Source organism: Lycorma delicatula, chromosome 1, assembly GCF_047948215.1.
Source record: "Lycorma delicatula isolate Av1 chromosome 1, ASM4794821v1, whole genome shotgun sequence".
NCBI lineage: Eukaryota > Metazoa > Arthropoda > Insecta > Hemiptera > Fulgoridae > Lycorma > Lycorma delicatula.
Window position 1 is genome coordinate 373,799,793 of NC_134455.1, and position 17,286 is coordinate 373,817,078.

The 17,286-nt window shown below is 29.5% G+C and overlaps 1 protein-coding gene across 1 annotated transcript in view; it reads right to left on the reverse strand.

Annotated features, from left to right (window-relative positions):
• Positions 1-17,286, reverse strand: part of Lerp (lysosomal enzyme receptor protein) — a 313,317-nt gene that overhangs the window by 171,394 nt on the left and 124,637 nt on the right. The window contains exons 12-15 of the mRNA XM_075355029.1: positions 15,871-16,018; positions 11,122-11,444; positions 4,696-4,811; positions 1,182-1,459 (exon numbers count right to left, since the gene is read on the reverse strand). Coding sequence (XP_075211144.1) covers positions 1,182-1,459; positions 4,696-4,811; positions 11,122-11,444; positions 15,871-16,018 — 865 coding nt within the window. The remainder of the gene's footprint in view (positions 1-1,181; positions 1,460-4,695; positions 4,812-11,121; positions 11,445-15,870; positions 16,019-17,286) is intronic.

Consider the following 17,286-nt stretch of genomic DNA (forward strand, 5'->3'; position numbering starts at 1 on the left):
GGATGGTTGAAAGGTACATGGAAGGCTTTGCCATTTGGTGTACCTATGGTTTGGCGTGAATCAAAGGATCATGTAACCAATTGTTACTTTTGTTTAACAAGTGTGTCAGGAATTTCTAAAAGTTCTAAACATACTGTAAAATATCCTTCATTGCAATCTGCAATCAGGCCTGTACCTCACAGTGAAATTATTCCAGTTCTTGAGCCACCTGTGAATGTATGTTTCAAAAGCAGAGATAAAGAATTAAGCAGTACTGAAGAAGTCAACAATGATTTTGATTTTGAATTATCTTCTAATAAGAAACATCTTATATCACAAGGTGAATTAAATGATTTGGTTAGGGATTTAATATCAAAAATTCAAGCTGAACTGCTAGGATCAAAACTGTAAGGCTAGATTTACTTAAAAAAAATAATAATTTCTGGCTTTCGAAGCTGACAAAAAGAACTTTCTCAGTACTTTATTGATGAAAATAATTTGGTTTATTGCACAAATATTGATAAGCTTAGGCTGCACTTAAAACAAGTTCATAAATCTGAGAACTGGCACCTTTTCATAGATTCGTCCAAGTATAGTTTAAAAGTGGTTCTACTACACAATGGTAACAAATATCCTTCAATACAAATCAGTTGTGGTATTAATTTGAAAGAGATAAATGATGTGATGAAAGACGTTCTTGAAAAAATAAATTATAAAAAACATAGCTGGAAAATATGTGGTGATATGAAAGTTATAGCTATTTTGTTAGGCTATACTAAGTACATGTGTTTTCTTTGCAAATGGTACAGTCGAGCTAGGAATAAAAATTATGTTATCAAAGAGGAAGAAATGAGACAACTTAACTCCAAATGGAAAAAATATTATTCATGAGCCCTTAGTTGAACCCAACAAAATATTTTTACTCCCTCTCCATATCAAGCTTGGACTAATGAAAAATTTTTTTAAAAGCAATGACGGATAGGTCTGGATTTTTGTACATCAGTAAGAAATTTCCGAATGTAAGTGAAGGAAAAATTAAAGAAGGAATATTTTTTGGTCCTCAAATAAGAGAGTTGGTCACAGATGATGACCATTGCTTGTTTTGTCAGCAATTGTTAAGCATGAAATTGATTAGTTTTTATTTATCTGACTTTTTATTAATCTTATTTAGTTTCTATGAATATATGTATTAGGTAACTTACTTTTTTTTCACACGCATAAGGTGTTTCCCAAATAATATGAAGAAGACACTTATTACTCTGTTCAAATAACACAGGGTTATTATTTAAGATACTACATTTAAATTCTATAAGTGTTTCTTTCGTTTTAACTGGTAAAATTTCCTCAAACAACAGATCTTTGTTTTTCTGTTCTACACATATCTCACCATTAGTATAAAGTAGTAATAAACTATGAGTATCTTCATGAAACTTTAATTTATTATCTGCATTCCCATGGTTTTCTCCGTCTGTTAGGCATCCTAAAAAAATTAACCAGAACAAAAATCATAATGTTGCTATATTAGTTATCATACATGCAATTCTTTTTTATTACATTAAGTTTAAGACATTTTCATTTTTTCATTTGCCTAAATTTTATTCACAAGATCTGTGATGATAAATGTTTAAAAAGTACTAACTTTTTAAATGCAGAACATCAAGCTAGATTTATTGAATATGTTGTTTAGTTAAAACATATGCTTTGTTTCTGAATTAACATCTGAAAACTGCAATCATCTTAAAGTCACTGCAAATGTGATTGAAAATGTATATAGGTTTTAAATTTATTTCAGTTTGTCATTCCAAAAGTTGATTAACATTAACAATTTTAAATGTATCTCTCTCTCTCTCTCTCTCTCTCTCTCTCTGTGTGTGTGTGTGTGTGTGTGTGTGTGTGTGTGTGTGCGCGCATGCGTGCGTGCGTTACGTGATTTAATGGAATTTGAAGAAGAAACTGTAATAGTTGTTTCTTCAGTTAAAATTATAGACCATACAACTACATAAGTGCAAGTAAGATATAGAGTTCAACACAATTCATAATAAAAAAAGATCCTGTTTAAATAAGTAATTGTCAAAAAGTGCAGAATAGATCAGATCATAACAGGAGGCTAATCTATAGACACACTATGAATATTGATAAGCTACCATACTTAAATTACTTTTTTATGTTAATTTTCATATTTATGTAATAAAAAACTTCAATTACTATCAATCAAACAAAATATATAAAAATAGAGTGAGTATCCAATTACCAACAAATGTCCAGCCAAATGTTAAGAAAATCAAACAAAAGATATAAGAACAACTCCAAGAAAGTCAGCTCTGCAGTAATTAAGAATGCTACAAATATTAAGGATTTGAGAAATTATGTTGTTTTTTTTCTAATTAGATATCTCAAAAATGTAATATTATTATACATGTTGAGGTAATAGTATTTATTTATCAACTAATAATTTCCATGTAGAGGTAAAGTTCTTTGTATACTTTTCCTGTATCCCTGAGTTAATTTGTAGAGGATCCTTCGTTGTGTATAAAGTGGAAATGTGATTCATCATTCATTAGCACATTGTAAATTTTATCTTCATTAAAGTTAATATGACTCAAAAGTCGGCAGAAAAAGACCATTCAATTTGCTCAGTCAGCATCATTCAATGCCTGCTCAACTTGAATTTCTGTGGATGCATGCAGAAAAAAAATTACGTTTAATTTTTCAAAAAAGGTGCTCAACAAGGCATGTGAAACTGATGACAATAGGCAGATCATTTGAGGCTTCACAACACTGTGGATTTAAGGTATACGTACATTCGTTTGTTTTGGGTCAGGAAGCTTTTTGTTCAACATTGAATGACTTTTCAAAATTCTGCATCTACAATTTAATGGCATGGCATGGACTGAAGACTCAGTGAATTCCAAAGGATATTAAAGTGGAGTTGAAACAGTTGAGCAATCATAAAAATATCATTTTTATAAACTGCTTTATTCTTAAATGGATTCTCTTCTGTTCAATTCTCCCTCATAAGTAAGTAGTATACAAAGAATAGACTATTGATATGGGTATTTATAATATACAAAATCTTACACCAAAGAAACATTGTCTATAATTGCCTATTTTAATGGTTTACCCATTATTAACAAATACTACCCTAAAATTTGATGATTTAAAACTAGAATTTGTGTTATTACTAACCCTAAAAATGTCATTACCAGTGATAAACGAGTTTGATTTCTGCTAGAAATACTTTGGAAAAAAACATTTAAAAAATGTTTTTACCCATTTAATGTTGAAAATTATCGTATAATATTCCACAAAATCTGAAAATCTTTATTTTTTAACTTAGTGATGTCTTAGAATAACATTTTAATTTATAACTCCTACTTTTTAACAAATAATTTTTCTATGTTGCTCACAATATACAAATAAAAATAGCAATGAGGAATTTAAACTTTTTTGAGATATATATATTAGAATCTTACATACATTTTTTAATATAAATTCAATGAAACTTTCTTGACCAGTTATTTAAATATACTTTTCATTAACTACTTTTAGTATGTCTCTGGAGATTGACTACCAGAGACAAACAGCTTAATTGGAAATTTATATATATATATATATATATTTTTTTTTTTTTTTTTCTTGTAAAGTCAATACTTATAAGACCCTTATTCCTCTGTACCAATATATTGTATTTATTTTATAATCAAAAACCAACTTGAATAACCCACATACACAATTATAAATGTATAATGAAATGACATCTTTTTTTTTTATTCCAATAGCACTTTCACAGGATCCTGCATCATCAGTAGCATATATATTATATAAAATTACATATCAAACATACATTTTTTTAGAATAAAAAATAAAAGATTAAACTATTACAATTACTATCATATATACAAAATATGAAGTCAATTAAATAAAATAACTACATATGTATAAATACGATGTCAATTAAGAATTAAAATTAAAAATAAAATAATTTTGGACATTTTGGAGAGATTTTATATATATATATACAAAAGAATTTCCAACTTGAACTTTCAGACAGAATTATGAAGATGACATTCTTATAAAAGCGGCAACAGAAGGCAGCACGTCTTTAGATAAAAATAGATGTGATCAGAATGTATATAAATAATTGCAAATTCACTTAATAATGTTACATTTGGCTGACCAGGTTACATGGTACAAATGTTCTAATTATTTTTTTTTTTAATTTTAATTTTTATATCTTAATTGACATCATATTTATACATATGTAGTTATTTTATTTAATTGACTTCATATTTTGTATATATGATAGTAATTGTAATAGTTTAATCTTTTTATTTTTATTCTAAAAAAAAAATTATGTTTGATATGTAATTTTATATAATATATATACTACTGATGATGCAGGATCCTGTGAAAGTGCTATAGGAATAAAAAAAAGATGTCATTTCATTTACTTTGTAATTGTGTACTTGGATTATTCGAGTTGGTTTTGATTATAAAAAAAAAATACAAAATATATGTATAAATTGGTTTAATTTATGTTGTAATATATTTTTTTTTATCATTAATGACAAATGCACAAAAAAAATAAAAAAAATAATAGTCCCTGAAATAAATATATGATTTTAGGTTAACAGTGAATAGCTTAAACAGTGTTAAATCTAACAAATATCAACATACTCTACAATCTATTAAAGCATACTCATAGAAGAAACTTACCAATATTGTTAGATCCAGCGGTATTTCTTAAAGGCTGACATACAGAAAACACAATGTTCTTCCCTTTGTTATTCTGTACAATCCAATCTTTAATTCTTAATGGGCTTAAATCAAACCTGAATCAAAGAAAAAAATTATCGATTTGAAAAAATCTGGTAATACCTTATAAAAGCATGTGTCACGATATGATATTTAAACACAAGACATAAGTAATGTACACAATAACTGAACTGGAATTGAATTATCAAAATTCCAAAAATTCATATATTATGTATTATACACAGATTTTTTGTTTGTTTCAGAATTGTGTATCGACTGATGGATGATGTGGGATCACGTGAATATCTACTATTTGTATAACTTTTTTTCAGGTTTTTCAGTTACTGTGTTTTGGTGGTTAAGTTGTTATTATTAGCTAGAGAAAAATAAGAGTGATCCTAACTATCTGCTGCAGATTTAAATGAAAAGTCAGCAGCTGGTGGTAGTAATGTACATACAATAATTTTTCAAAGCAAGTCACTTGCAGCTGAACAGAAAGTTCTGCAGTTGGTTGTAAAACAGCTCTTAACATTAATAATAAATAAATAAAAGTCTCATTAACAGTAAAAGCCTGTACAAATAGGACCAATAATAAAAAATCATATTTACATTTTCTGAAGATACACATACATATTCAGGGTAAATAATTGATTTTTTAGGAAGGGATCAAATGGACTGTTACCAGTCCATATTCAATAATCAGTTAAACACTGAAAATATTTTTTGGTCTTAAACAGAACATTTTTTGGTTGCTTTATTTCTGACACTTTGTATCAGTGACAATGGTGTTATGTTGAAAAGTAAAGAAATATCAAAATTCTGAAATTAATAATAAAGAAGTACCTTTACATGTCTAATAGCTAGCTACTAAACATATACAATTTGTGTGGGTACATAATTTCTCTAATTAAAATTATATTTTGTAAAATAACGATTGTGTTTGGAAAAAGAAATGTAAGCTACAGTTGTTAATAACATAGAAAAAAAGTAGCGTAATTGTTGACAAATGTTCTTAGTTTGGGTAGAGCTTAGAACTCTTTTGTTGGTCATCAAAATTTTTAATTATTTTTATTCTTATATTCTTCTTTATTCTTATTATTTTTTTTATTAAAAGAAAAGCAATAAAAATTTTTTAGGTCACTTTGTTAAAATAAATAGAATAAGAAGAAAGTTCTGGAAACTTAATCTTGTTTCACAAAGTGGGGTTATACCAGCTGAAATGACAATTTGAAAAGAAAAATTTTTAGAATGTTTAAACAAGCTAGTATTTAAAAAAAATATTAATTTAATTTTACCTATATAATATAAATTAAAAACTATTCCACCCTCATAACAACTTTTTCAGTAATAATAAACAAATACAATTTCAAGTCAAAGGGTTTCTAGATTAACTCAAAAGATTTGTTTAGCAGTAACATAAAATACTGGCCGGCCTCCGTGGTGCGAGTGGTAGCATCTCGGCCTTTCATTCAGAGGTCCCGGGTTCGAATCCCGGTCAGGCATGGCATTTTCACACATGCTACAAATCATTCATCTTCATCCTCTGAAGAATTCTTAACGATGGATCCGGAGGTTAAAAAAAAAAAAAATACACAAGCTAATTAAATAATTTAATTATAAAATTGTTTTCAAATTATGAATATTCTTTTTATTTCACAGAACTAGTAATGCCTTGTACAGGGCACCTGAAAACAGAAAACAGGTACGCTATAAAATTTACTACAAAAATTGTTGAATGTCTTTTTTTTGTTATGTAAAAAATACTATGCTGCATATGAATATGAAGATCCTGAGATTTTGAACTTCATACTTTAAAATTGATAAATGTTCTTATAATTTAAAAAAAAAATATGTTGATAAAAAATAAGTGAAAACTTGTGTATGGCTTTCTTTTTGATAAATTTTTCGAGATAAAAAATACTTATTAAAATACATGCTTCAAGCAACAGGTTTTTACAGCTAATTTATAAAAGTATTATGCCAATAACATTATAACTGGGTAAAATGTATTCTTTATTGCAATAAACACATTTTCATACATTTTCTGTTCAACTGGCTGTTATCTTACTTAAAAACCATGGCAAGATATTCTAAATCTTATGACTTAAGTATTAATCCATAATTTTGTAACATATTGCAACTTTTTTCAGTCAAAAATTATTCTATTATAGTTTTGTTCATGAAAAATCTTTGGAAATATTTTTTAATTATTGATAATTTTTTTCTTTTAATACAACTAGGAAGCTCATTACAGTAACATATTATTTTGCGTAAAAATGCAATTTTTCAAAAGCGGTAGTTCTACATTTAGGAAATAGATATCTCTCTGTGATGAGTACTTTATACCTGTACATAATACAAAAAAAATTAATGTGACCTATCTAAGATGGTTTTCAAAAATATTATTTTCTGAAACAAGTAAATACAACATTAGAAAAGTATAAAATTGTAATCTTAAAAAGTTGGTCTGTACAAATACAATAATTAAACTACTGGTCCTAATTCTTTAATGATTATACTTTTTAAAGCATTTTATGTTTATATAAATTCTATGTTTTATATATAAATATTATGTTTGATGTTATAATTCTATGTTATTATGTGTAAATTCTATGTTTTCATAAACTACTTTTTAAAACATTTTGATTCAAACTCACAATAATTCATACTCAATACTCACACTCCATTAGTCTGAATTAGTAAAGTTTCAGTGCACTGGCTGTTTTTGTTTTTGAACTATTCATAACTGTAACTGTTTGTGGAGTCCAATTTTATAACAAGAATGTTAATTGTTTAGATAATATTTACATTCCCCTCTAATTCATGTAGATCCCATGGTGAGTGTAGAAAAAGTAATGCAGCAGCATAAAAGGAAATTTATATTTTTATATTAATCTACTACTTGCATTATCTTTTTTTTAATGTCTTTTATAACCAGATTAACAGATGAAACTTCATAACTTATACCAATGTATAACATTAATCAAAGTTTCCTTTCTTTTTCTGAGGTAGTGAAATGCATCATATTTACAAGATATCTATGACCATAATTGTTTGATTCCCCATAAAATCATTAATTCCTTCAATCAGCACTGTACAGTTTTCATTTCAGGTATCATTAATGAGCTTGTAATGTATTGCATTAAATGAAATGTAAGAACCTAGAGCTCTAGGATAGATAGTTGACAATTAAAATCCCAATAGGTTCAGATTTTAACCCAAATTTTCTCTCACTAGCACATGGATTTGTCTTCAGTCATTTGACTGGTTTGATGCAGCTTTCCAAGATTCCCTATCTAGTGCTAGTTGTTTCATTTCGGTATACCCCCTACATCCTACATCCCTAACAGTTTGTTCTACATATTCCAAATGTTGCCTGCCTGCACAATTTTTTCCTTCTATCGACCCTCTAATATTAAAGCCTTATTATGTGGCCTATAAGTCTGTCTCTTCTTTTAACTATATTTTTCCAAATGTTTCTTTCTTCATTGATTCATTGATTTGCTGCAACATCTCTTCATTTGTCACTTTATCCATCCACCTGATTTTTAACATTCTCCTGTAGCACCATATTTCAAAAGCTTCTAATCTTTTCTTCTCAGGTACTTCGATCGTCCAAGTTTCACTTCCATATAAAGCGACACTCCAAACATGTACTTTCAAAAATCTTTTCCTGACATTTAAATTAATTTTAGATGTAAACAAATTATATTTCTCACTGAAAGCTCGTTTCGCCTGTGCTATTCAGCATTTTATATCACATCTGCTTCGTCCATCTTTAGTAATAAACAAAATTCCCAAATAACAAAATTCTTCTACCTCCATAATCTTTTCTCTTCCTATTTTCACATTCAGTGGCCCATCTTCATTATTTCTACTACATTTCATTACTTTCGTTTTGTTCTTGTTTATTTTCATGCGTAGGACTTCATCCATGTTCATTGTTTCTTCTAAATCTTTTTTACTCTCAGCTAGAATTACTATGTCATCAGCAAATCGTAACATCTTTATCTTTTCACCTTGTACTGTTACTCCGAATCTAAGTTGTTCTTTAACATCATTAACTGCTAGTTCCATGTAAAGATTAAAAAGTAACGGTGATAGGGAACATCCTCGGACTCCCTTTCTTATTACGGCTTCTTTCTTATGTTCTTCAATTGTTACTGTACATATTAGCAATTGTTCTTCTATCTCTGTATTTGAACCCTAATTTTTTTAAAATGCTGAACATTTTATTCCAGTCTACGTTATCGAATGCCTTTTCTAGGTTTATAAACGCCAAGTATGTTGGTTTGTTTTTCTTTAATCTTCCTTCTACTATTAATCTGAGGCCTAAAATTGTTTCCCTTGTCCCTATACTTTTCCTGAAACCAAATTAGTCTTCTACTAACACTTCTTCCACTCTCCTCTCAATTCTTCTTTATAGAATTCTAGTTAAGATTTTTGATACATGACTAGTTAAACTAATTGTTCTGTATTCTTCACATTTATTTGCCCCTGCTTTCTTTGGTATCATTACTATAACACTTTTTTTGAAGTCTGATGGAAATTCCCCTTTTTCATAAATATTACACACCAGTTTGTATAATCTATCAATCGCTTCCTCACCTGCACTGCACAGTAATTCTACAGGTATTCCGTCTATTCCAGGAGCCTTTCTGCCATTTAAATCTTTTAATGCTCTCTTAAATTAAGATCTCAGTATTGTTTCTCCCATTTCATCCTCCTCAACTTCCTCTTCTTCCTCTATAACACCATTTTCTAATTCATTTCCTCCGTATAACTCTTCAATATATTCCACCCATCTATCGACTTTACTTTTCGTATTATATATTGGTGTACCATCTTTGTTTAACACATTATTAGATTTTAATTTATGTACCCGAAAATTTTCCTTAACTTTCCTGTATGCTCCGTCTATTTTACCAATGTTCATTTCTCTTTCCACTTCTGAACACTTTTCTTTAATCCACTCTTCTTTCGCCAGTTTGCACTTCCTGTTTATAGCATTTCTTAATTGCCGATAGATCCTTTTACTTTCTTCATCACTAGCATTCTTATATTTTCTACGTTCATCCATCAGCTGCAATATATTGTCTGAAACACAAGGTTTTCTACCAGTTCTCTTTATTCTACCTAAGTTTGCTTCTGCTGATTTAAGAATTTCCTTTTTAACATTCTCCCATTCTTCTTCTACATTTTCTACCTTATCTTTTTTACTCAGACCTCTTGCGATGTCCTCCTCAAAAATCTTCTTTACCTCCTCTTCCTCAAGCTTCTCTAAATTCCACCGATTCATCTGACACCTTTTCTTCAGGTTTTTAAACCCCAATCTACATTTCATTATCACCAAATTATGGTCGCTATCAATGTCTGCTCCAGGGTAAGTTTTGCAGTCAACGAGTTGATTTCTAAATCTTTGCTTAACCATGATATAATCTATCTGATACCTTGCAGTATCGCCTGGCTTTTTCCAAGTGTATATTCTTCTATTATGATTTTTAAATTGGGTGTTGGCAATTACTAAATTATACTTCGTGCAAAACTCTATAAGTCGGTCCCCTCTTTCATTCCTTTTGCCCAGCCCGTATTCACCCACTATATTCCTTGCCTTTTCCAATGCTTGCATTCCAATCTCCAACTATTATTACATTTTCATCTCCTTTATGTGTTTAATTGCTTTGTCAGTTTCTTGGTATACACACTCTACCTCATGGGCGCTTGTAGGCATATAGACGTTAGCAATCGTTGTCGGTTTAGGTTTCGATTTTATCCTTATTACAATGATTCTATCGCTATGCATTTTAAAATACTCTTCTCTCTTCCCTATCTTCTTGTTCATTACGAAACCTACTCCTGCCTGCCCATAAATTACAATAAAAATTATAAAAATGTAATCTAATGAAGACACACAAACAAAGGTGATTCCAAAATAAATGCACCCAATTTTTTTCTCACTTAGCTATGAAAACTTAACATAGCTGTACAAATAATTGTAAAATACTACAAAAATATTTACTTACTATAATAAATGAGTAACGAAATCTGTTATGAGCAACACCCATTTGAACAATATAAATATTCAAGTACCAAAAACCTCATTAACATTAATGTACTAATGTATACAGTCACAGTACTAATTCAGTACAGTTTTTTAGCACATCATATTTAACATTCTGGCTTGTAAAAACTTCCAGCAATAAAATAACTTCATTTGGAACTAATGAAATAATAACAATAACAGAAACTGTGAGTGCTGCAATATGCATTTAAAAAAGTTTTGACTCGACCAAACATTTTTTTGTTACAGCCTAAACCATTAACAACCATGGACAATAGATTAACAAACAAAAAAGTTTTGTTTTTAATTAAAAATATTTTAATTACCTGTAATTAGTGGAAGGATTTATCACAAAGCAATCATTGTCTGACAGATATTTAAATGATGTGGTAGAAACTGGAATAGATTCAGGTTTTGTAATCGGAATGACAGTTTTGTCAGCAACTGAACTAACTGGAAAGTAGCTGTTTGTATTACTCCGTGTATTTGGCATTGCTTGATTTACAAATTCTTTGTAGTCATCATTACTGTTAGATGGATTTTGGTAACTTAAATTCTTCTCATACTGCCTTTGTATACATGCTGCCGGAGTATACCATCTAAACTTATAAGAGCAGACCTCTTTTGATACAAATTCTGGCTCAGAGTCCTGATATAAATCACAATCACACTTAAATAGTAATAACCCATATAAAATCTTTTATAAATGTAAGCTAACATCTACAAGAAAAATATATATTCAATGTTGTATACATGTTATATTGTTATTCTAGTAATAAAGGAGGCCAAATTATTTTATTGTACTAAAAAAAATTGCTTACATGATATGTAAGGGTGGCCTTGATCTCAATGACTACAGCAATCAGAGAACTCCCCATTATCTGATTGATTATTTCTCCATTATCTGATTGGTGAAGAACGGGGAATTCTGAGAATTGGAAGATTTGGTTAACTTCAACTTGTGTGCTCAGAATCAAGCTGTGAAGCAGAAAAAGCATCAGTGCTTTTCAAAAATTGAACACTTTTTTTGATTAACTATTAGCCAGACAAGACTCAACCATTTAGGTCTGCAGTATTCCATAAAATGCTACCAGGCTTCATTGATAATAAGTGTTAAAAAGTGATAAAGTGCTTATTTCTAATTCTGATGTAAGAAAACACACTTACAATATTTCATCATTTCAGAACTATTTAATGTTTTAATTCTAGTCAGCAAAAAGGTGATTAATGTGTTATTTAAGCAGTAAATATACTGCTAGCAAGCCCTGTTTTCTATATATGAATTCCCATGATTTTTATCTCTAATCGTATACCACTGAAGTAAATGCAATCAGTATTTAGATGACCTAACATTAAATATTCAGTTATAATAAAACTTCCACTTATTGCACAATAAAAGACATAAATGTACTCAAGTCAAATGTATTGCTGTAGTATTTCAGATAAAATTTGACAAACCATGCATATTCAAGTTGCCACATTTTCTATCACTCAGCAATAAATTAGATGCTTGTGACATCCATAGTTGTTACTAACCATAACAATTTCCCTACGCAAGGTAAAAATTACTGTACTGACTATAATACCATATTTTTTATCCTCCCTACATAGTAATGTCACATCACACAATGTAAGTACAGTCCTTATACACAGGGCTTTGCAGCAGAGCTGCAGCTGGCACATGGAGCAAGTGGAGCAACAAATTTTTACTCGGAGCAGGAGCAGAGCCACACCATGGAAATTTATAGTGTTTTGCTGCTCCGATATACATATTTTTTAATATCTGAGCTGGTGAGAATGGAAGTGACATGTCATAAAATTTAAAAATTGAGTTAAGTTCATGTTTGAAATCCTCTGACATAGTTCTGTTTTATTTAGAATGAAAGTGGCTTTAGTCATTAGTAGAGAAATTCACCACTAGGAGCAGCACTAATATCCATTTCTTACATTTGATTTTTCAATAACAATTTTAACAAACTATTAAATGTTAAATTAAATTTCTTCAATTGGCCAAAAAGTGACTTACGCCACTTTCATTCTCACAGACTCATTTGATATTTTGCTTTGTTAAGTTTACAACACTGATATTATTTAAAATGTGGCAAACTTGTCAAGCAATACATAACCTAACTATTTTTGCGCCAGGTCGTGAGTGTGAGAATGGTTCATTTCTGTTGGCAATCAGTTTGTTGTAATTGTATATTGTAATTCGTAATTTATTTGCAGAGGTAAGATTATTATTTGGCTATTTTGTAAGCACAATTGTTTATATCCGTTATTTCTCAATTAATAACACTTAAATGTCTGATTATTTAAGACATGGCGTCAAACCAAAATTTAAAACTATCACCCATGATAGACAGTCGATTTACGAAAGAGCTTAAAGAGATTTTCGTATTTGAATATAACAGGAAGAAGAAGTCAGTTATACACAAGATGGAACACATTATAAATGGCAAATACAATGCAACTTCAAGGCAAGTGGAACTAGTGTGTCGAAAAAGATCAACCCTTGGCAGCATGTAAAGCGCAATCATCCTGAAATTTAGGAAGGGTTACTTAAAAAGAAGGATCCACTGCAACAAAAAAACGTAATCACAAAAATTTTACCATTGCATTTTCATGTCATAAGAAATGCAGAACTGATCAACCAAAAACTGATACATATTTAGCATCATTGAAGATTGCAATCACTATGGATAGTAATACTTTCCGCAAGGGACTTGTTGAGATAGTTTGTATGAGTATGACACCACTCACTACGTTCACATTAAATAACAAAGGATTCCAAAAAAATTGCTGGTGAAATGGCTCAGAACTTAGTGTATCAACAGGTCATGCTGCTGTTTGTAACTTAGTAAAAAGCACAGCAGAGTCTCCTCACATCAATTTAAGACAAACTTAAAAAGGACAATTACGCTATTTCAAGCTAGATGCTACAACCCACGGAAATAGAAATTTTCCTTCCATCAATGTACAATTTTGGAATAAAAAAACAAGAAACTGAAATAAAAACAATGGATATTATTGATACTGAAGGAAGGCATAATTCTTTATATGTGAAAAATAAAATTAAAGAAACTTTAAACAAATTTGAAATCAATTAACAGCAAGTACTAAGTATTTGAGTAAATAATGCAGAAACATGACATGTGCTGTAAATAGAAGGATAAAGAAGATGAAAAAACTGAAGACATCGAAGAAATGAATGTAGACATTTTGCAACAATGGGTTAAAGATCCTTCCATAATGCTGCCAGTGTGAACTAATGATAATATAAAAAATTCAAGTAATGAGGTGTGGGATCCACACTCTTCAACTGGCTATTTGGGATTGATAAAGAATGAATGAATAATAAAAATATTAGGGAAAATTCAACAGGTTGTAGTAAAATTAAGAACGCTAACAGTCCGTAATACTTGCTAAAACTCATTCCCTAGATACAATAACGAGGTGGGGTTCTACATATGCCATGCTTAATCGTCTTCTTTTTTTCAAAGGCTACTGCAACCAAGTAGCTACTGCCAGGACAAAAGGCCTGGAACTTAGCAAAGCAGAATGGAACAAAGTAAAAGATATCAGAGCCGTTTTAGAAAAACCAAATATTTCCACAATTGTCCTTCCCAAGCTGCCAATCTTGCTCTGGATATGTTTATGAAAGAATGGTGTACACCAGAAAAACGTATGGAAGAATTTGGAGGTTATGTTGTGTTAGGAATTCTGTCCTCCATGAAAAAGTGGAAAGAAAAGACACATTTTCTTGATGGAGTGTATTGATTCTAGATATAGAATCTTATTAAGTGCAGCAGAATAACTAAAAGTGAAAGAAAGTCTTTCAGACATCCAACAGCGAACCAAAAGGCAAATACTAACTGAATTGGCTGAAGAGCCAGCAAGTGTTGAGCTGTCACATCCAACCTGTAACATAATAAATATAAATTCGGAAGACGTTGATTTTTAAAAAGAATTGGATAGAAGAAAAAACAGTCATTGAATTTCCACTATACATAATAAAGATAACAAAATAGACAAACATACTGAGGAAGTTGCAATGCATTAGAGGATGTGGGGAGATTAAAGTTGAATGTATTGGAAACCATTGACCATTAAATGGAGTGCATCAGAAAAGCATGCAGAGTTGCTTCAAGCATACCAACTTCTCAAGCAAGTGTTGAATGTCTATTTTCCGGATTAAAGTTAATTTTAAGTGATAATAGGCAGTCAATGAAGGATGATTGCTGTCTGCCATTTTATTTATTAAAATCAATGAATAAATTTTAGGTTGTAAGTTAATTTTTTAATAATAAATAAATTAGTTGTAAATAAACAAGTTTTTTTTAATATGTACTTAAAAGAAAAAATAATGTAATTCCTATAAGAATATTTTAACCAGAGCTTCGGCAAATACTTTGCTGGAGTGGAGCAACTCAAAAACGTGTTCGCTCCAAAGCCCTGCTTATACATAAACAATCAATAGAAATTTCATGTGTAATCACACATTAGACTTTGCAAAAGGTAGGCTGTTCCAATGCCTTGTCAAAATGACATTGAAACTAGTCAGTGGATTTAGAAATTCTATTGCACATATCCCATTCAAGCAGTTTAACCTACAATAACTCGTAAATTTTAAATGTACTTGTTACTTATTAATTAGTATTCAAGATTCTGAATGAAACGTATACAAAACTTTCAACTGAAAACCACAAAAAAATTTTATTTCTGCTAGGTGAACATTAAAAAAAACTCTTGTAACATTTTGATCTTCCTAGCCTGAGATAAAATTATTTACTTTTTATCAAAATGGTTAAAAATAAAATATTAATATAATATTTTTGCTAACAAGAAAGAAAATTATTTATGTTAGATAATACTTTTTATTTGTTTAGTTATTTATTTACTTTTTTTTGTTGTAAAATTGTCCTAATATAGCCCATGCGAGTTGTGCAACTGCTAAAATATACACAAGTTTCTCCAGGTGGGTTTCAGCAGTTGAATGTAATAATCTAATATAATTAATATTCCAACTGCAAAACCTTTTATAAAATATAACATTGTAACAAAAATCAACTACTTACAGTTTTGCTACAGTAAAATTCAATTACAGAAATTATACTGGAAGAAGTATCTTTAAGACACACTGCACCATATTTATACTGCAATTTCAGCACACCATTATCAAGAAAAGGACCTTCATTACCACTAACAATTCCCAGACTAATGTACCTAAATTATATATAATACAAAAATAATATATCATACAATTTAATAAAAGCTACTTTAGAGATAAAAAAAATTATGATAAATTTTATTAAAAAAAAACAACAAAAAATATATATACTAAGGCGTATGCATAAAATAAGAACCATTAAGCCATAAAGAAAAATATAATTTACCTTCAAACATTTTTTGGTAATGTAATACAAAACAAACAACACATAGTTTCAACTATAATTGAGACATCTACTGCAACAGAACATAAATCTCTGTATTTCTCATTATTAAATGAAGCCACATGTGAACACAGTCCCTGCTGCAATGCTATTTTGATGTCAGCATTGTTATTGAAACACTAACCAGAAAGGATTACTTTCAGATGTATGAATACTTGAAAGTAATTTGACACTAAATCTGGGCAACAGATCCAACACTAAATCTGGACTGATCCATTTATTTTTTGCCTGATGTAAAGAAGGCTTAACATTATTATATGATAACTAGAACATAAGACAAGAAGTCCACTAGTAAAACTCTTTTTCTGTTATGAGACTGCGAAAAATATTAGGGTTGAACATCTTTCTTAGAGTTCATGTTTTTTTGGCAATTCATTTTGTCAACTACTGATTTGACGAGGTCACAAAAATGCTTGCCTCATCAGCTAAAATGGTTTGGCTAAGATCACTTGGTGTGAGAAAGGTAAAGAATTGTCAACTTCTTAGTTTATTTATTCTGAAAACCATTCAATATGAACAATACTTTCAACTAGGCAAATGATCTGACGTAATTTAAAAAACAACTGCCCTTGAGATCTGTGAAACACAGAAAAGGAGAGATATGAAATTTGTCACTTGTATTCATTTACCAAATTAGCATCAACCACACACTTCTTCCAGCATTGTAGCAAATAAATAAATATATATATATATTATATATGTGTGTGCAAGCATGCACACACATATAATACATAATAGACAATAAAAATGTTTATTATAGGAGTTTATTAAAAAATTCAAATTTAGATAAATACACAATTAAATTTGACTGAAAAAATATACAGGAAAAACCATAAGATCATGTGAAGGAAGATTTTCTGATAAATGAATAAATTAAAAAATAAACAAAAAATTGAAAATGTTATAAAATATTTCATTAAAAATAAATCATCAAATGTAAATTTTCAAAATAACTTGAAAGTGTTAGAAACATCTCATGAGCATAAACAGCTGAAATAATTACAAATTTTACATTTATGAAATAAAAAATAAGTATGGTTT